The 22148-nt window shown below is 44.8% G+C and overlaps 1 protein-coding gene across 1 annotated transcript in view; it reads left to right on the top strand.

The window, feature by feature from the left end:
• Window positions 1-22148, top strand: part of LOC310879565 (fibroblast growth factor receptor 1-A-like) — a gene marked incomplete at its 5' end in the record, with an annotated part of 69492 nt that overhangs the window by 35300 nt on the left and 12044 nt on the right. The window contains 7 exons of the mRNA XM_083794340.1: window positions 3390-3513; window positions 5210-5400; window positions 11798-11942; window positions 13634-13824; window positions 16485-16657; window positions 19956-20077; window positions 20863-20973. Coding sequence (XP_083650466.1) covers window positions 3390-3513; window positions 5210-5400; window positions 11798-11942; window positions 13634-13824; window positions 16485-16657; window positions 19956-20077; window positions 20863-20973 — 1057 coding nt within the window. The remainder of the gene's footprint in view (window positions 1-3389; window positions 3514-5209; window positions 5401-11797; window positions 11943-13633; window positions 13825-16484; window positions 16658-19955; window positions 20078-20862; window positions 20974-22148) is intronic.

Below are 22148 nucleotides of genomic sequence, written 5' to 3'. Positions count from 1 at the left end.
CCCCCTGTCAGGTGTAAAGGAGCAACTTGGACACTCAGGCATGAAGGAAGCATGAGTTCAAGTCCGTTGCTCTCCCCTTGTCCCCCATATATGGGGACTAGGTTGCTCTCCCCTTGTCCCTCATATATGGGGACTAGGTTGGTGGAGGGTGTGTAGAGCCCAGGATCACATTAGATGATTGACACAGGGGTGAAAAATGGGTTACAAAATCGTGGGATAAAAAAAAAAAATATATATAAAAAACTTTCAAAAAAATGACACGGGCACCAGGAAATAATTCCCATATCAGGCATTTCAAAAAACTATCTGTAAGCCTCGGAGAAAGCCAACACACAGCCAAGTTGACACACCATGACGATAAACTAATTGTTTGTGGGCCGAACAAATAATTATATATTTATTATTTATTATATTTATATAAAAAAAAAAAAAAAACGTGTTGTACCCTTCCCTTTGTTTTCTCTCCAACTCTCCATTCTAGACCGGGCACCCATTATGGTGTTATAGCATCATGTTATGCTTTAGCTATTGAAAAACAGCAGATCTACAAGCTCGTAGCGCGCCACCGAGTGGCGCGCTACGAGCTTGTAGGTCTGCTATTTTTGAAAAAAATCGAAGACACTTTTAGAATCTGATCCTCAGGTCAGAATGGGTTAATAATGAAACTGTCAGGATGTAATAGACATTTTTTTAATCTGATCTCAGGTCAGAATGGGTTAATAATGAAACTGTCAGGATGTAATAGACATTTTTAGAATCTGATCTCAGGTCAGAATGGGTTAATAATAATGAAACTGTCAGGATGTAATAGACATTTTTAGAATCTGATCTCAGGTCAGAATGGGTTAATAATGAAACTGTCAGGATGTAATAGACATTTTTAGAATCTGATCTCAGGTCAGAATGGGTTAATAATAATGAAACTGTCAGGATGTAATAGACATTTTTAGAATCTGATCTCATGTCAGAATGGGTTAATAATGAAACTGTCAGGATGTAATAGACATTTTTAGAATCTGATCTCAGGTCGGAATGGGTTAATAATGAAACTTGTCAGGATGTAATAGACATTTTTAGAATCTGATCTCAGGTCAGAATGGGTTAATAATTAAACTGTCAGGATGTAATAGACATTTTTAGAATCTGATCTCAGGTCAGAATGGGTTAATAATAATGAAATTGTCAGGATGTAATAGACATTTTTTGAATCTGATCTCAGGTCAGAATGGGTTAATAATAATGAAACTGTCAGGATGTAATAGACATTTTTAGAATCTGATCTCAGGTCAGAATGGGTTAGTAAACAGAAAATAGGGAGGGAGAGGGAGTGGGGGAGGGAGGGAGGGAGGGAGGGAGGGAGGGTTGACGTAGCTGAGTGGGTGGAGAGTCTGTCTGGTCAGCCGGTTCCACCCAGTCTGTGTCAACGTGCCCCTGAGCAACACATTAACCCCTAACTGCTCCCTGGGTGCCGTTATTGATAATAACTATAGCACCCACTAGGGCATTAACCAAACGTGATTTTTGATAATCGACTCGACTACCATCAAAATCGATTTATAGTCGATTAGTCGGCGGTAAAATATGATATTTATTCCATCCAATCAAGCATTAAAACATCGTGTTATGAAACAGCCAGCGAGCGAAGCAAAACAGAGCGGTGAATGCACTATCAATGCAGGCCGAGTGGAAAAGTACTAAGAGAGTGGCGACACACTTCCTATGGGCTATTTCCAAACATTGGAACTATCCCATTGAGATAGAATGAGCACTTCCGCATTCCATTGTTACAGTGGGAGTCAACGCGAGTGTTGCCACTCTTACTAGATTACGCTGAATGCCGCTCTGATTGGCCGAAATTAGCTCAGCTGTTTCAAGTCAAAGTTGCAAGTCCACAATGACTCACGGATGGACGCGTTGTGAGCTTGTAGATCTGCTATTTTTTATGCACAAGACCGTTCTATGGAGCAGCATAGCATGTTACGTTGTTCACAATGTTTGGAGAGTGGAGGCTGGAGCAATGAACCATGCAATGTTTTTCATACAACCCTAAATGTTCAACAACAAGTTACAATCACAGTTCCTTTGGTTTTTAGAAGGAGCTAAAAGCAAGGAGGAGGTTTGCTAGCTAGCAGGCTGCCAGGCTATGAATCAGATGATCAACTACTTAACTCCATCGCGAGTCTTTTGCGGCTACGTATTAGAACTATGATCGTGCGGCATCGCTGTTTGTTTTTAATAATGCCACACGCGGCACGCAGACTTTTGTTGGATAAGCATGAAGAAACATGAAATCACGGCAAGAGCTACTGTAGTTTGACTGTCACCAAACTGGATACTATTGGGCAGAGCGAGGAGGAACTCCTGCTATACTTTACTGTACCGGACGACGACACGTCTCCAATCTAACTTGTTGAACAAACTACAGTAATAAACTCACCAATAGTAAAAGTATTTACACACTGTAGTTGTCCCCATTGATCTTATGAGCCTATGAGGCATATCACATATGCTTTTCCCAAAGAAAAACTGTCTTGACTGCTGCTAGTGCCACCGCCGATACGCCGCCCACCGCACCTACACGAGTCAGACGAGTGAGGGTGACGGCAAAACCCACGTACAGTAGGCTTGTATGATATGAAAACAATCAGCCAGGAATGGATTAGTACTGAAGTTGGCGAACAACCAACAAAACAACCGAGCTCACAGCTGCATGCCTGCATGTCTGCTGTAGAAAAGCAAAAAAAAAAAAAAAAATCATAAAAAATATTAAAAATAATTAAAAATAATATTAGCGAATAATCGGATGTCAATTAACAGTGTCGACTAGTGTTTTGCTAGTCGACTAGTCGACTATTCGATTATTATGTTAATGCCCTAGCACCCACTGCTCCTAATATAACCATGGTAAATGTGTTAAAGGACGCCATGGCCGATTAAACAAGTTTTATTTAATAATGCACACAATTCAATTCAATTCAATTCAAAGGGCTTTATTGGCATGAGAAAACATACGTTTACATTGCCAAAGCAGAAAGAACAATACAACAATACAATCAAAACAAAAATTATGTACATTTGAAGGTCAGAATCTTCAATAGATCAACTTCTATGTACCAAGATCACTCGATGCAGGCATAGTGCAGGAATATACACAATGATTAGTCTTTAGGGTGGTTGTGTTCCATTTGATATCCTTCTCCTATCACAGCAGCTCACACATCTTGCTGCTGTGTTTTGCACAGATATGGGAGTTTTTTTTGTCATTGGTCATGTGGAATAGCTGTTTCAAGAAAACAGTCAGGAATTTAGAAAGACATTTTGTAGAATGGTTCCCATATGGTCAAAATGGTGGGCTAATAGTTCTGTTGTGTCGACCCGTTGTCTCACAGATCAGAGAGCACATGTGGACTCTGATCATGGAGTCGGTGGTTCCGTCCGACAGAGGCAACTACACGTGCGTGGTTCAGAACCCGTACGGCAGCCTCACGCACACGTACCTGCTCGACGTCCTGGGTGAGTATCCATCCACTACGTTTTGAGGGTTTAAAACCCATTCTGACCTGAGATCAGATTCATACGAGGTTTCCGCCGGACACACACTGGTCTGATGAACCCATTCTGACCTGAGATCAGATTCTAAAAATGTCAGTCGCTCTTCGATTTTTCAAAAATAGCAGACCTACAAGCTCGTATCGCGCCACTCGGTGGCGCGATATGAGCTTGTAGATCTGCTATTTTTAAATAGCTAAAGCATAACATGATGCCGACACCAAAATGGGTGCCCGTTCAGAATGGGTTAACCCTATAACGCCCGCATTCATTTCTACTTGCAAAAAATAGATTTCAACCTTACTACTACTTTGTACTACTAGGACTAAGACTAAAAAATATGTTAAAAAAATAAAAAAAATAAAGTTTGATGGAAAATTTATAATAATTATATAATAATTATATAATAATATAATAAATTAATAATTTACATTTGGGGGATATCTTTCACAATAATGAATAAAACATGTTCTAGACATTCTAATGATCACAAAAAAACATTATATATTACAATTATTGTACCTACTTTTATTAGGGTAAAGGTCAAAAGTCTTAGGTTAAAAAAATTTCAAAATCGCACAGAGTCCAGACATTTTTAATTTGTGTGAATTTCAGCCTCTGTGGGGGGGGGTATTTATATGCAAATATCATGACCAATGGCATTGAAATGGCATTGCAATGAACACTGATGACGTTTAGGTGAAAAAAGAACAGAAAAAATAAAATAAAATTAGTAATTAAATAAAATAAAATTGTTGCTAAAAAGCAACGCTGGGTCTTAGAGGGTTAACCCATTATGGGCGCGGGATAACCCCTTTTGGTGTCAGCATCATGTTATGCTTTAGCTATTGAAAAATAGCAGACCTACAAGCTCATAGCGCACCACCGAGTGGCGCGATACGAGCTTGTAGATCTGCTATTTTTGAAAAACCGAAGAACGACTGACATAGAAACACAGCTTTTTCAGAAAACTGTCTGGATGTAGAAGACTTTTTTTTTTTAATCTGATCTCCGGTCGAAATGGGTTAAATCCCCCCTCCCCCCCAAAAACAAAACAACAACAACATAAGCTGAAATATAAACATACAAGGTTTCTGCCCGATAGTATAGTAACACATTTGCGCGATATGATCGCAAGACAGTGTTTTTTTTGGCAGCAAATTTCTATTTTAGTTTTAGTCATAGTCTATGGACTGAAAGTTCATTTAGTTTTAGTCACATCTTAGTCACCTGGAACGTCTTAGTGTTAGTCTAGTTTTAGTCGACTAAATGTCATAAGATTTTAGTCGACTAAATCTACAGTTGATTTAGTCGACTAAAATGTATTTTGGCGGGTCTTGATGCCGACGCGTTGTGAGCTTGTAGATCGGCTATTTTCAGCATGCAACCAAGTGTAAAATGACTTATACTGGATCTCTTGTCCACTAGTCCCTTCCTAACATTTTAGTCTAGTTTTTATTTGTCGAAGAAATTGTCAGTATATTTAGTCTTGGTTTTAGTCATCATAGCTTAGTTTTCATTTAGTTTCCATGTAGTTTTCGTCAGTGGAAAAAGGTAGTCGACGAACATTTTTCGTCTTAGTTTTAGTCGACGAAAACGACACTGTCGCAAGACTAAATCAGTTTGTGTTCCCCCCCCCCCCCCCCCCCCCCCCCACCAGAGCGCCAGCCACACAGGCCCATCCTCCAGGCCGGCCTGCCAGCCAATCAGACGGCGGCGCTTGGCAGCGACGTTGAGTTTGTGTGCCGCGTGTTCAGCGACCCCCAGCCTCACATCCAGTGGCTCAAACACATCCGGGTCAACGGCAGCCGGGAGGGGCCGGACGGAGTCCCCTATGTGCGAGTTCTAAAGGTATATATATATATTAGAGCTGGGACTCGATTAAAAAAAAAATCTAATTAATTAGAGGCTTTGCGATTAATTAATCTAGATTAATCACATTTTAATCACATATCAATATTCAACCCGAGAACAGCGAGAAACCTTTTTTTTTTAAGGTTTTTTGGTATCCCAGTGAATCAACGAATAGTGACTACAGGATACCACTCATTTTCAACATTTTACTGTCATTAATATACCTGTTGTGGAAATAATAATAAAAGTCACCCCATTCTGTGTTGCCTAGAACTGGAGGTCTGAAACAAAATTAGTAACAGTAACAAGTACATCTCAGTGACATCACAAAGCTGTACTTACTTCATATTGTTACTGTTTTTTGTCAGACCTCCAGTTCTAGGCAACACAAAATGGGGTGACTTTCTATTATTTCCAGTTATCAGTACTATAGAAAAGCGCCCAGTGAGAAACGTTCCGCAGTGAAAAGAAAGGTGCGATTAATTTATCTGTAGTTAATCGCGATTCATTTTTCTGTAGTTAATTAATCTAAATTAATCGCAATTAGTCCCGGCCCTAATATATATATATATATATATATATATATATATATATATATATATATATATATCCCATTCTGACCTGAGATCAGATTCATACGAGGTTTCCACTGGGGGACACACACTGGTCTGATTATAACCCATTCTGACCTGAGATCAGATTCTATAAAAATGTCAGTCGTTCTTCGATTTTTCAAAAAATAGCAGACCTACAAGCTCGTATCGCGCCACTCGGTGGCGCGATACGAGCTTGTAGATCTGCTGTTTTTCAATAGCTAAAGCACAACATGATGCTAACACCAAAATGGGTTCCCGTTCAGAATGGGGTAAATATATATAACCGGCAGGGGTGCCCAGACTTTTTTGACTTGAGAGTTATATTATATATATATATATATATATATATAAATATATATATATATATATATAAATATATATATATATATATATATATATATATATAACCGTTGCCCAGGGGTGCCCAACAGTGTTGTTTTTGGCAGCAAATTTCTATTTTAGTTTTAGTCAGATAGTCTCTTGAATAGGTTTCACTTAGTTTTAGTCACATTTTAGTCACCTGGAATGTTCTAGGTTTTAGTCTAGTTTTAGTCGACTAAATGTCATACGATTTTAGTCGACTAAATCTACAGTTGATTTAGTCGACTAAAATGTGTTTCGACCTTGAGGCCTTGATGTCGTTGTAATGACATATTTTACACTTTGGTTGCATGCTGAAAATAGCAGATCTACAATCTCGCAACGTGTATATCTGCTATTTTCAGCATGCAACCCAGCATAAAACTGGATCTCTTGTCCACTAGTCCCTTACTAACATTTTAGTCTAGTTGTTATTTGTTGACGAAAATGGGACTTTCCCCGGGATCCGGACCTGATCACCCCTATATCTCCATATATGGAGCTGGCCGGTTCTGACATCACAATTATGTTCTGACATCTGCATAGACTCCATGTTTGGGCATGCCTGACAAAGAACTCCATATATGGGCATAAAAGAGACACAGACATAATAACTGGGTGGAGCTCTCCATGTATGGCTAACCAGGGTTTGATGAGGTCAGTGTCGTGACCTTTACGACACTGACCACAGATTTAGGTGAATCTCTGGTGCTGGCGCTGCTGCTTGACGGTGCTTGACCCTGGTAAGGTTTTTCTCCCGTGTGGAGACGCAGGTGTTTCTTTAGATTACTTGAGTCATTGAAACTCTTCTCACACTGTTTACAGTGGTAAGGTTTTTCTCCAGTCTGGAGACTTGGTGAGTCTTAAGATTACATAACTGGGCCCAGGCGGTGGCGTAACCGTCTGGGCACCCGACTGGTAATCCAGTCGCAGTGTGCCGCGCGTTCGACTCCCGAGCCCGACACGGCCTTTACTGCATGTATCCCCCCCCCCCCCCATCTCTCTCCCGTTTCCTGTCAGCCTACTGTCTGTCCCTTCAAAAAACCAATAAAAGGCGTAAGCTGCAAAAACAATCTTAAAAAAAAAAAAAGAAAAAAAGATGACATAACTGATTGAAACTCTTGTTGCACTGTTTACAGCTCTATGGTCTTTCTCCAGTGTGGAGACGCAGGTGAGTCTTAAGACTACCTAACCGGCTGAAACTCTTGTCACACTGTTTACAGTGGTATGGTTTTTCTCCAGTGTGGAGACGCAGGTGAGTCTTTAGATGATCTAACTGATTGAAACTCTTGTCACACTTTTGACAGTGATATGGTTTTTCTCCAGTATGGAGACGCAGGTGAATCTTAAGATGACCTGACATACTGAAACTCTTGTCACACTGTTTACAGTGGTATGGTTTTTCTCCAGTGTGGACACGCAGGTGAGTCTTAAGACTACCTAACTCGCTGAAACCTTTCTCACACTGTTTACATTGGTATGGTTTTTCTCCAGTGTGGACACGCAGGTGAGTCTTAAGACTACCTAACTGGCTGAAACTCTTGTCACACTGTTTACAGTGGTATGGTTTTTCTCCAGTGTGGACACGCAGGTGAGTCTTTAGATGATCTAACTGAGTGAAACTCTTGTCACACTGTTTACAGTGGTATGGTTTTTCTCCAGTGTGGACACGCAGGTGTGTCTTAAGATTACCTAACTGGCTGAAACTCACGTCACACTGTTTGCAGGTGTATATTGTCTTTCGTGTGGGACTCGGCCGATGTGTCTTTGCGTCTCCCGCCCCAGTTACATCCTCGGTAGACGGTCGATGACTGTCATACGTTGTTGGTCCGTCCATGTCTCCATGTCTCTGGCTGGCTACGGGGCTGTTGTTGATTGGCTGACAGGCTGCCGAGGGCATCTGTTCGTCCCTGGGCGTTTGGCGGCGGAGGTCGTCGTGGCTCCTCCTCCTCCTCTTCACGTGTTGACGGAGGAAGGTGGAGGCGCCAGCAGACGGACGCTCGGAGCAGGAGACCTGAGTGTGGACGTATTGGGAGTCACTCCTTCCTTCCATCATAAGATATAGGATGCTCTCTACAGTAAATGGACTGTGATGGGGACGAGAGCTTTGGGTTCCTCTTCTCTGTTCCTCTCTTCCCTCTTCTCTGTTCCTGTCTCTATCTGTGTCTCTCCCCTCTTCTCTGTTCCTGTCTCTATCTTTGTCTCTTCCTCCTTCTCTGTTCCGGTCTCTTGTAAGGGTTGAGAATGCTCGGTGATCACAAGAGCGGAATTGCTGACCAGAGGGAACTCTTTTGCAAGTTGAGATAAGCTTAAGTTTTAAGGCTTAGGTTTAGATTCTCATACAGACTTGATTGAAGCTTTCTATGATCCGACAGAGAACGGTTCTTGCAAGATGCCTTATATAAGGAGGGGATGACGTCACAACTAGGTAGGCGTGACGTCAACCCTGACACTCTCTATCTTTGTCTCTCTTTGGGTTCCTCTCTTCCCTCTTCTCTGTTCCTGTCTCTATCTTTGGGTTCCTCTCCTCCCTCTTCTCTGTTCCTGTCTCTATCTTTGGGTTCCTCTGCTCTGTTCCTGTCTCTATCTTTGGGTTCCTCTCTTCCCTCTGCTCTGTTCCTGTCTCTATCTTTGTCTCTTCCCTCTTCTCTGTTCCTGTCTCTATCTTTGGGTTCCTCTCTTCCCTCTTCTCTGTTCCTGTCTCTATCTTTGGGTTCCTCTCTTCCCTCTGCTCTGTTCCTGTCTCTATCTTTGGGTTCCTCTCTTCCCTCTTCTCTGTTCCTGTCTCTATCTTTGGGTTCCTCTCTTCCCTCTGCTCTGTTCCTGTCTCTATCTTTGTCTCTCTCTTAGGTAAAAGTCCCTTAAAGGTAAAGTCTAACAACAGTCCATGTGAGTGGGTCTGTTGGAGTATTTTATAATGGGGGACGGCGGCTTCTTTTATGCTGTTCAGGTTATCCTGATGATGTCAGAGTGACGTGTCGTCATCTCCATGTATGGCTTGCCCAAGTGTCCTTGGGCCCAAGTGTCCTTGGGCCCAAGTGTCCTTGGGCCCAAGTGTCCTTGGGCCCAAGTGTCCTTGGGCCCAAGTGTCCTTGGGCAAAGCCACTGAACCCTACACTGCCTCCAGTGAGTCGGTCGGTGTGAGCTCGCCACCGTCGGTGTGTGATTGTGGGGAAGTGAGGACGCTGGCGTCGACTGTTCGCCACTTCACCTCCCAATGAATGAACCGTTGTAAAGCGCTTTGAGCACTTGGGAAAAGCACTATACAAATCCAGTCGATTATTATTAAATCCTAGGGTTAACGAAGGGTTAGTTTGATCAAAATGCCGGAGATTATTGATATCAAAACCGATCGCATCGCTCCACAGGCTGGGAGCGTCTGTCGCTCCACAGGCTGGGAGCGTCTGTCGCTCCACAGGCTGGGAGCGTCTGTTGCTCCACAGGCTGGGAGCGTCTGTCGCTCCACAGGCTGGGAGCGTCTGTCTCTCCACAGGCTGGGAGCGTCTGTCGCTCCACAGGCTGGGAGCGTCTGTCGCTCCACAGGCTGGGAGCGTCTGTCGCTCCACAGGCTGGGAGCGTCTGTCGCTCCACAGGCTGGGAGCGTCTGTTGCTCCACAGGCTGGGAGCGTCTGTCGCTCCACAGGCTGGGAGCGTCTGTCGCTCCACAGGCTGGGAGCGTCTGTCGCTCCACAGGCTGGGAGCGTCTGTCGCTCCACAGGCTGGGAGCGTCTGTCGCTCCACAGGCTGGGAGCGTCTGTTGCGCAACATTCAATGTTATTTTCCCATGTCATCAAAAATGTTCCCCCCCATTTTAGCCGACGAGATGGAAAATCTTAAAACGTGAATAACTCTTGATCTAAAGCATTCCGTCCAGTTCTAAGAAAGGATTACGTGTGTTAGACGGCCCACCGCGGTCCCGTCGCTATTGTCACAGTAGAATGAATCATACCTCCCGTTGTTGTCGATCGCCTCGAGAGTGTTTTGGCTACATCTAGCTACATCTAGCTACATCTAGCTACATCTAGCTACATCTAGCTACATCAAGCTACATCTAGCTACATCTAGCTACATCTAGCTACATCTAGCTACATCAAGCTACATCAAGCTACATCAAGCTACATCTAGCTACATCTAGCTACATCAAGCTACATCTAGCTACTTCAGCCACATCCGGGATAACATCCGGTCCGTCGCTAAATGTGCTCCGCTGCTATAAATCGCTGGGCGCTCTGATTTAATGGATTATCCCATTCTGACCTGAGATCAGATTCATACGAGGTTTCCACTGGACACACACTGGTCTGATTAACCCATTCTGACCTGAGATCAGATTCTAAAAATGTCAGTCGTTCTTCGATTTTTCAAAAAATAGCAGACCTACAAGCTCGAGCTACGAGCTTGTAGATCTGCTATTTTTCAATAGCTAAAGCATAACGTGATGCTGACACCAAAATGGGTTCCCGTTCAGAATGGGTTAAGCTGACAGTCCTCTCGTAGTCCTGTGTCGTTTATGGCTGCTCCAACAGTAGTGGCAACATAACAAACAAAAAAAGAAAACGGAATGTCAAAATATCCACCGCGGTGGCCTGAGACCAGAGCCATAGAGTAATGGTTGGGAGACGAAGCAGTGAAAGGTCCTGAAAGATACATAACGTCAGTCTATACCCAATGGCAATACCCAATCTTTCTGTTTCATGAACACAAGGCTGCTGTATTTTATACCTCATACTTGAAATGCTTAGTATGAGGTATAAAAAAAAGAGTACGGTTTGATCAGTCACTCTGCCGTTCACTGTAGTAGAAGAGGTGCGCCTGGTGAGGTTTTAAACCCCGCAGCTACGTCGAGTCCGCCTACAGGAAATACGTAAGCTGCGACCATGAGAGCCGCTCCTGGATTCGTCTATAGGAGACCCAGTCTCCTATAGACGAATAGGACGTTCCCACCGCCAGCCAATCCGCTCCTTGTGTCACAGGTGTCTGTCCATTCTTAATCAAGCCCTCAGTCTCCACCTCCACCTCTGAACAAGGAAAATGCAGAAGAACACAAGGCAAAGTTATAATCAAACTAGTGCTAAAGTGCCCCTCGGGGCACATGCAGCTCCACCAGGGCAGGGCAGGTCAGGTTCGTGGCCTCCTGGTGGCGCTATAATAAGCCAATGTGAAAAAGGGTGCCATTTTGTTCTTATGCCTTGGATGGCAATTGGATGGTTTGATACCCCATAACGCGTATGGGTATCGAAGTTTTATTTGCGGACATTGTGTGTGTGTGTGTGTGTGTGTGTGTGTGTGTGTGTGTGTGTGTGTGTGTGTGTGTGTGTGTGTGTGTCTCTCTCAGACTGCTGGAGTGAACTCGACAGACAAGGAGATGGAGGTTCTGACTGTGTGTGTGTGTGTGTTGTGTGTGTGTGTGTGTGTGTGTGTGTGTGCGTCTCTCTCAGACTGCTGGAGTGAACTCCACAGATAAGGAGATGGAGGTTCTGACTCTGAAGAACATCAGCGTGGACGACGCCGGAGAGTACACCTGCCTGGCCGGGAACTCCATCGGGGTGTCGTACCACTCCGCCTGGCTCCACCTGCTCAAAGGTAACCCATTCTGACCTGAGATCAGATTCATATGAGGTTTCCACTGGACACACACTGGTCTGATTAACCCATTCTGACCTGAGATCAGATTCTATAAAGATGTCAGTCGTTCTTCGATTTTTCAAAAATAGCAGACCTACAACCTACAAGCTCGTAGCGCGCCACTCGGTGGCGCGCTACGAGCTTGTAGATCTGCTATTTTTTAATAGCTAAATTATAACATAATGTATGTGTATAACACCAAAAGGGCGAAAATGGGTTAAACTGCCCTCACCCAAATGGAACCAAAATGGAACCCTGTAAGGGTCCACGGGTCCATGCATTTGGTTGCATTCGTACCCTCTTACAGAGCCATAAGGGTCCATTCAGATGATTATTATCTCCTCAGTACTAAAAGTACGGTACGGAAGGAAGAAAGCGAGAAACATTCCATTCTTCAGATAAGACGTTTCAACCAAACTCTCCTTTAACCCATTCTGACCGGGCACCCATTTTGGTGTTAGCATCATGTTATGCTTTAGCTATTGAAAAATAGCAGATCTACAAGCTCGTATCGCGCCACCGAGTGGCGCCATACGAGCTTGTAGGTCTGCTATTTTTGAAAAGTCGAAGAGCGACTGACATTTTTTTAGAATCTGATCTCAGGTCAGAATGGGTTCATCAGACCAGTGTGTGTCCGGCGGAAACCTCGTATGAATCTGATCTCAGGTCAGAATGGGATAATCACCCTAATGAGGGCATCATGACCTGAAATGCCCACATTGGACCCCCACATTGATGTGTGTTTGCCCGTTGGACCCGCATCTGAGAAGGGCTTAATTGTGCCAGGCAGGGACCACCCAGAAAAATAAGATTTATGTCACATTTTTCCCCAAACACTCACACAAAATATTTTGTGAAATATTTCAAGAATAGCAGATCTATAGACTATACAAGCTCGCTCGCAGCATGTTTTGAAAATGTTTTGAAGATTTTTGTTTTGTATACGTGAGGATGGTTACCTTCTACATGTGGGCTTTAACCCATTCTGGGCGAGACGGGAACCCCTTTTGGTGTTTTAAGCATTATGTAAATACTTATAGCTATTGAAAAATAGCAGATCTACAAGCTCAGGTGCGAGCTTGTAGATCTGCTATTTTTTTTTCTTTTTTTTTTTCGTGAAAATGTGGTGCAAATCTTTTGAATATATATATTCTTTCAGAGCGAACGCTTTTAACTCAAATCTTTGCCTCTGGAGGGGTCCCTGCAACGACATATTTTCAAATATGGGTCGGTGGCCAATTACATTATAATCTTTGGGGGTCCTTGACATGAAATAATTGAACGCCACTGATATAGAAACACATAAGGTTTTTTTTTTCCAGAAAAATCTCAGGATTTAGAAGACTTTTATTAATTTCGACGTCAGGCCTAAATGGGCTTTAACCCATTTTGGGGCGGGAACCCCTTTTTGGTGTTCGCACTATGTTATGCTTTAGCTATTGAAAAATAACAGACCTACAAGCTCGTAGCGCGCCACCGAGTGGCGCGCTACGAGCTTGTAGGTCTGCTATTTTTGAAAAACGACTGACATAGAAACATATCTTTTTCAGAAAACTGTCAGGATGTAGATTTTTTTTATTTTTAGAATCTGATCAGATCAGATCAGAACAGGCTTTTTAATCTGTCTCTTGTTCCCCCGTCGTCTACAGACTTCCCACCGTCTCCGGTCCCGTCTCAGACCTTCCTGGACATCTTCATCTACTGCTTGGCCTTCTTCATGGTCGTGGTCCTGGCCGCGCTGGCCATCGTCTGTCGTCTCTACTGCGCCCCGAAGAAGAGCCCCTTCAGCGGGCAGCTGGCCGTGGAGAAACTGGCCAAGAGCATACCTCTAAGAAGACAGGTTAGATCCAATAGCATACCTCTAAGAAGACAGGTTAGAACCAATAGCATACCTCTGAGAAGACGGGTCAGAACCAATAGCATACCTCTGAGAAGACAGGTCAGAACCAATAGCATACCTCTAAGAAGACAGGTCAGAACCAATAGCATACCTCTGAGAAGACAGGTTAGATCCAATAGCATACCTCTAAGAAGACAGGTCAAAACCAATAGCATACCTCTAAGAAGACGGGTCAGAACCAATAGCATACCTCTAAGAAGACAGGTCAGAACCAATAGCATACCTCTGAGAAGACAGGTCAGAACCAATAGCATAGCTCTGAGAAGACAGGTTAGAACCAATAGCATACCTCTGAGAAGACAGGTCAGAACCAATAGCATACCTCTGAGAAGACAGGTCAGAACCAATAGCATAGCTCTGAGAAGACGGGTCAGAACCAATAGCATACCTCTATAAGAAGACAGGTCAGAACCAATAGCATAGCTCTGAGAAGACGGGTCAGAACCAATAGCATACCTCTGAGAAGACAGGTCAGAACCAATAGCATACCTCTGAGAAGACAGGTCAGAACCAATAGCATAGCTCTGAGAAGACAGGTTAGAACCAATAGCATACCTCTGAGAAGACAGGTTAGAACCAATAGCATAGCTCTAAGAAGACAGGTCAGAACCAATAGCATACCTCTATAAGAAGACGGGTCAGAACCAATAGCATACCTCTGAGAAGACAGGTCAGAACCAATAGTATAGCTCTATAAGAAGACAGGTCAGAACCAATAGCATAGCTCTATAAGAAGACAGGTCAGAACCAATAGCATAGCTCTAAGAAGACAGGTCAGAACCAATAGCATACCTCTATAAGAAGACGGGTCAGAACCAATAGCATACCTCTATAAGAAGACGGGTCAGAACCAATAGCATACCTCTATAAGAAGACAGGTCAGAACCAATAGCATACCTCTAAGAAGACAGGTCAGAACCAATAGCATACCTCTATAAGAAGACGGGTCAGAACCAATAGCATACCTCTATAAGAAGACAGGTCGGAACCCATAGCATACCTCTAAGAAGACAGGTCAGAACCAATAGCATAGCTCTGAGAAGACGGGTCAGAACCAATAGCATAGCTCTATAAGAAGACAGGTCAGAACCAATAGCATAGCTCTATAAGAAGACAGGTCAGAACCAATAGCATAGCTCTATAAGAAGACAGGTCAGAACCAATAGTATAGCTCTATAAGAAGACAGGTCAGAACCAATAGCATAGCTCTAAGGCCCCATACACACGTACAGAACTGTGTTCTGTCTGTGTTCTGTCTGTGTTCTGTCTGTGTTCTGTCTGTGTTCTGTCTGTGTTCTGTCTTCTCCAATGGCAGTCTCACGGTTCGACCAAACATTTGTGTTTGATGGCTGTGTTCTGCCCATCAAACACAAATGTTTGACACACACACAGTACACACACAGTACCACGCTGTACAGTCTGTCTACATGGACACACACAGTACACACACAGTACCACGCTGTACAGTCTGTCTACATGGACACACACAGTACACACACAGTACCACGCTGTACAGTCTGTCTACATGGACACACACAGTACACACACAGTACCACGCTGTACAGTCTGTCTACATGGACACACACAGTACACACACAGTACCACGCTGTACAGTCTGTCTACATGGACACACACAGTACACACACAGTACCACGCTGTACAGTCTGTCTACATGGACACACACAGTACACATACAGTACCACGCTGTACAGTCTGTCTACATGGACACACACAGTACACACACAGTACCACGCTGTACAGTCTGTCTACATGGACACACACAGTACACACACAGTACCACGCTGTACAGTCTGTCTACATGGACACACACAGTACACACACAGTACCACGCTGTACAGTCTGTCTACATGGACACACACAGTACACATACAGTACCACGCTGTACAGTCTGTCTACATGGACACACACAGTACACAACGTATACAGTACACAACGTCAGTGGCGTGCACAGACATTTAGAGGGGCAGGTGCTCAAGTGAAAAAAAAAGGGCACCTAGCACGTGGAACCTAGCCTGGTTAATAAACCAGACTAATATCGCACGGACCGCGGGATATTAGTCTGGGGAGGCTCAGCTTGGATTTCATTTCCAGGGAAACATTTTCTCTTTGACGCAATTGGTCAGAGCTACTGTCAGTCAAAGGTCTCAAGCGTTGAAAGTCACTGTACCAAAGCCCGCCCATATTGCATACCGTGTCCCGATTGGCCGCCCACATTCTCTGGTGTAGGAAATGGGCGTACAATTGAGCCTCTCCAGACCGTAATCCGCCGGCAGGCAAATTTCCTTTTTGCCAACGGCTGATTCGGTCTGGTTTATTAACCAGGCTACGTGGAACCGGCCGGTTGCCTTAACCCATTTTGACCTGAGATCAGATTCTAAAAATGTCTTCCACATCCCGACAGTTTTCTGATAAAAAGCTATGTTTCTATGTCAGTCGTTCTTCGGTTTTTCAAAAAATAGCAGACCTACAAGCTCGTAGCGCGCCACTCGGTGGGGCGCTATGAGTGTCTATCTGTGCACGCCACTGCACAACGTACAGTACCCAAAATCCACCCTCTTCTTCTGCCCCTCCATCTCTAGGTGTCCATCGACTCGTCCACCCTCCAATCAGACGCCAGCCTCCTCATGATGCACTCCTCCTCCTCCTCCTCCTCCTCCTCCCGCTTCTCCAGTGGGACCACCGTGGGGCTCCTGCCAGGGGTCTCCGAGTACGAGCTGCCCCAGGACCCTCTGTGGGAGCTGTCACGAGACAGGTACTGTAGGACCCTCTGTGGGAGCTGTCACCAGACAGGTACGGTAGGACCCCTCTGTGGGAGCTGTCACCAGACAGGTACTGTAGGACCCTCTGGGGGAGCTGTCACCAGACAGGTACGGTAGGACCCTCTGTGGGAGCTGTCACGAGACAGGTACTGCAGGACCCTCTGTGGGAGCTGTCACCAGACAGGTACGGTAGGACCCTCTGTGGGAGCTGTCACCAGACAGGTACTGTAGGACCCTCTGTGGGAGCTGTCACCAGACAGGTACTGTAGGACCCTCTGTGGGAGCTGTCACGAGACAGGTACAGTAGGACCCTCTGTGGGAGCTGTCACCAGACAGGTACTGTAGGACCCTCTGTGGGAGCTGTCACGAGACAGGTACAGTAGGACCCTCTGTGGGAGCTGTCACGAGACAGGTACGGTAGGACCCTCTGTGGGAGCTGTCACCAGACAGGTACTGTAGGACCCTCTGTGGGAGCTGTCACCAGACAGGTACTGGTAGGACCCTCTGTGGGAGCTGTCACCAGACAGGTACTGTAGGACCCTCTGTGGGAGCTGTCACGAGACAGGTACAGTAGGACCCTCTGTGGGAGCTGTCACGAGACAGGTACGGTAGGACCCTCTGTGGGAGCTGTCACCAGACAGGTACGGTAGGACCCTCTGTGGGAGCTGTCACCAGACAGGTACGGTAGGACCCTCTGTGGGAGCTGTCACCAGACAGGTACTGTACAGTAGCGGTCTCCTAAATCACGTCATCATTTTACCGTGTACTAAATCCTGACTGTTCATTCAACTCCCAGAGTAACGGGTCCATGTGGTTACATTTTAACCCATTCTGACCTGAGATCAGATTCATACGAGGTTTCCACTGGGACACACACACACACACACACACACACACTGGTCTGATTAACCCATTCTGACCTGAGATCAGATTCATACGAGGTTTCCACTGGACACACACACTGGTCTGATTAACCCATTCTGACCTGAGATCAGATTCTAAAAAATGTCAGTGGTTCTTCGATTTTTCAAAAAAAATAGCAGACCTACAAGCTCGTAGCGCGCCACTCGGTGGCGCGCTATGAGCTTGTAGATCTGCTATTTTTCAATAGCTAAAGCAGAACATGACACTAATACCAAAATGGGTTCTCGTTCAGAATGGGATAAACTCTGGGAGTTACAAAATAATGAATAAAAAGTCTTATCTAGGATCCACTACATCTACACATGTATAATGACGTGACATCAAAACACAGAGACACGATTTCATTCATACACCAGTACTGTACAATTTTAATCCACAGCGATTTACAGTAAGCAAGAAGAAGAACATTGGTAATTCATCAAATACATAAAAAAAAAATAGTCATTGTCAATCAACTAAGAACCTACACTTTTGAATACTTTGCATTGGTACATTTATTAATCAGACCAGTGTGTGTCCTAGTGGAAACCTCGTATGAATCTGATCTCAGGTCAGAATGGGTTATTAAATCAGACCAGTGTGTGTCCAGTGGAAACCTCGTATGAATCTGATCTCAGGTCAGAATGGGTTAATCAGACCAGTGTGTGTGTCCAGTGGAAACCTCGTATGAATCTGATCTCAGGTCAGAAATGGGTTAACACACAAACGTAAAGAGTGTTTACAGAAACCCTGAATAAAATAAAATAAAATTCTGCCAGACGGTGATGAATTATACTCCATTCAGCAGTACATTGGCAAACAAATTAGGCTTTTATAAATAAGTGAGGGGGCACCCGGATTTGAACCGGGGACCTCTTGATCTGCAGTCAAATGCTCTACCACTGAGCTATACCCCCGTGTTACTAGTTGTTACTCATCTTTGTTCCTTTGTTCATGGCTAGGTCAACAGTGGATCCGCCTTTTTTTGTTTACATATCAGTGTGTGTGTGTGTGTGTGTGTGTGTGTGTGTGTGTGTGTGTGTGTGTGTGTGTGTGTGTGTGTCTCTGGGTGGGTGGGTGCGTGCATGTGTGTCTGCTTTGTCTAACAAGAATGTCAACTGTATTGAATGTCAACTGTTTTCCTATTGTTGTCAGACGGCATTGGGAGCAGTGGCGTGCACAGACATTTAGAGGGGCAGGTGCTCAAGTGGAAAAAAAGGGCACCATGTGCAGCGCATTTTGGTGCTTTAGCTATTGAAAAATAGCAGATCTACAAGCTCATAGCGCGCCACCGAGTGGCGCGCTACGAGCTTGTAGGTCTGCTATTTTTTTTTTATCGAAGAACCACTGACATAGAAACATAGCTTTAGATTGTGGGGGGCCTAAATAATATAGTAGAAGCGTTTTTTGTGTGTGTGTGTGTGTGTGTGTGTGTGTGTGTGTGTGTGTGTGTGTGTGTGTGTGTGTGTGTGTGTGTGTGTGTGTGTGTGTGTGTGTGTGTGTGTGTGTGTGTGTGTGTGTGTGTGTGTGTGTGTGTGTGTGCGTGTGTGTCTGCTTTGTCTAACAAGCATGTCAACTGTATTGCGAGAAAAAATAAAAGTTTTTTATTTTTATTTTTTTAAATGTATATTCAGTGATTTCACTCAAAAAACCTTAGGTTTCGTTTTTGGCTGTGGGACCCAGCCTTTCGTCCAATCAGGATAGAGAGTCAAAAACGAAACCTAAGGTTTTTTGACCCCCAGGGGTTAACTGGGGACAGGGAGGAACTCCTTATATGGCCAGCACACTCTATAGTAGGGAGGATTATCACAACAAAACAAAAAAATAAGTGATATTTGAATTAAGTGAAATCACTGAATATACCTTTTAGAGCACATTGCCAAAAGGGCAGGGGGTGCCCTAGCACCCCCTAGTGTCTATCTGTGCACGCCACTGTGCATTGGGAGTGTTTATGAATGTCCTTTTTCCACAGGGCACATTCCTGTATATGCCTGTGTTCATGTGGACTGTGTTTCCTCTCAGGCTGACCTTGGGGAAGGCTCTGGGCGAGGGCTGTGTTCATGTGGACTGTGTTTCCTCTCAGGCTGACCTTGGGGAAGGCTCTGGGTGAGGGCTGTGTTCATGTGGACTGTGTTTCCTCTCAGGCTGACCTTGGGGAAGGCTCTGGGCGAGGGCTGTGTTCATGTGGACTGTGTTTCCTCTCAGGCTGACCTTGGGGAAGGCTCTGGGCGAGGGCTGTGTTCATGTGGACTGTGTTTCCTCTCAGGCTGACCTTGGGGAAGGCTCTGGGCGAGGGCTGTGTTCATGTGGACTGTGTTTCCTCTCAGGCTGACCTTGGGGAAGGCTCTGGGCGAGGGCTGTGTTCATGTGGACTGTGTTTCCTCTCAGGCTGACCTTGGGGAAGGCTCTGGGCGAGGGCTGTTTCGGTCAGGTGGTCCTGGCGGAGGCCGTGGGGATGGACCGAGAGAAGCCCACGCGTCTCTCCAAGGTGGCCGTCAAGATGCTCAAAGGTGACGGACGGACCACTCTTTGACATTTTGGAAGTATTTCCTATAGCTCTACAAGTCAAAAAGGTGTGGGCACCCCCTGTCTTAACCCATTCTGACCTGAGATCAGATTCTAAAAATGTCTATTACATCCTGACAGTTTCATTATTAACCCATTCTGACCTGAGATCAGATTCTAAAAGTTTCTTCGATTTAAAAAAAAATAGCAGACCTACAAGCTCGTATCGCGCCACTCGGTGGCGCGATATGAGCTTGTAGATCTGCTATTTTTCAATAGCTAAAGCATAACATGATGCCAACACCAAAATGGGTGCCCGGTCAGAATGGGTTAAAGGGATTGTGACATTAAAAAAAAGGTTTTGGAATTGTTCTTATTTTCTTTAGGTTTTCTAATCTCAATTGCACCCAAAAAACATGAACTTTTAACATTCAGTAGATTTTCTGTGATCTGGGCTTTTCTGGCTCAAACAGGTGCTCTGATTTGCCGGCAGTAAGTGACATCACTTACTGCAAATCCCATATATGTCAATGGGATTTGCCAGCAGATGTCACTGTTTCACTGTGTTGCCTGTTTTCATTGTAGCTCAAAAGGCCCAAAAAACCCCAAAGAAAACTTCAGACCACAGAAAATCCACTGAATGTTCAAAGTTCAGGTTTTTTGGGTGTAATTGAGGTCATAAAACCTAAAATAAAAAATAAAAATAAAAATAAATGAAAATGAATGTCATAAAACCTTTAACCCTAACGTTGTGTCTTTGTTGTTGTTGTTGTTGTTGTTGTTGCTGCAGCGGACGCCACGGAGAAGGACCTGTCTGACCTGATCTCTGAGATGGACATGATGAAGATGATCGGAAGACACAAGAACATCATCAACCTGCTGGGAGCCTGCACTCAGCACGGTAAGAACACCATCACCCTGCTGGGAGCCTGTCTGCACTCAGCACGGTAAGAACACCGTCACCCTGCTGGGAGCCTGTCTGCACTCAGCACGGTAAGAACACCGTCACCCTGCTGGGAGCCTGTCTGCACTCAGCACGGTAAGAACACCGTCACCCTGCTGGGAGCCTGCCTGCACTCAGCACGGTAAGAACACCATCACCCTGCTGGGAGCCTGTCTGCACTCAGCACGGTAAGAACACCGTCACCCTGCTGGGAGCCTGTCTGCACTCAGCACGGTAAGAACACCGTCACCCTGCTGGGAGCCTGTCTGCACTCAGCACGGTAAGAACACCATCACCCTGCTGGGAGCCTGTCTGCACTCAGCACGGTAAGAACACCATCACCCTGCTGGGAGCCTGTCTGCACTCAGCACGGTAAGAACACCGTCACCCTGCTGGGAGCCTGTCTGCACTCAGCACGGTAAGAACACCATCACCCTGCTGGGAGCCTGTCTGCACTCAGCACGGTAAGAACACCATCACCCTGCTGGGAGCCTGTCTGCACGCAGCACGGTAAGAACACCATCACCCTGCTGGGAGCCTGTCTGCACTCAGCACGGTGAGCAGCAGGTGTTAGTTTAGTCGACTAAATATCGTAGGATTTTAGTCGACTACATCTACGGTTGATTTAGTCGGCTAAAGTGTATTTTGGCGGGCCTTGATGCTGTCCTAATAATGACTGATTTTTACACTTGCTGACGCGTTGTGAGCTTGTAGATCGGCTATTTTCAGCATGCAACTAATTGCAAAATGACTTATACTGGATCTCTTGTCCACTAGTCCCTTCCTAACATGTTAGTCTAGTGTTTATTTGTTGACTGAATTGACAGTATATTTAATCTTAGTTTTAGTCATCGTAGCTTAGTTTTCATTTAGTTTCCGTTCAGTTTCCGTCAGTGAAAAAAGGTAGTCGACGAACATTTTTCGTCTTAGTTTTAGTCGGCGATATCAACACTGGTGTTTAATGTACGTGTTTAATGTGTTGCGTTAACAGTATAACAGTACGCCTCTATAACAGTACGGTCTATAACAGTACGCCTCTATAACAGTACGGTCTATAACAGTACGGTCTATAACAGTACGCCTCTATAACAGTACGGTCTATAACAGTACGGTCTATAACAGTACGGTCTATA

Source organism: Protomyctophum parallelum (genome assembly GCF_964188405.1).
Source record: "Protomyctophum parallelum genome assembly, chromosome: 21".
Lineage (NCBI taxonomy): Eukaryota > Metazoa > Chordata > Actinopteri > Myctophiformes > Myctophidae > Protomyctophum > Protomyctophum parallelum.
This window is presented reverse-complemented; position numbering and strand designations above follow the sequence as displayed.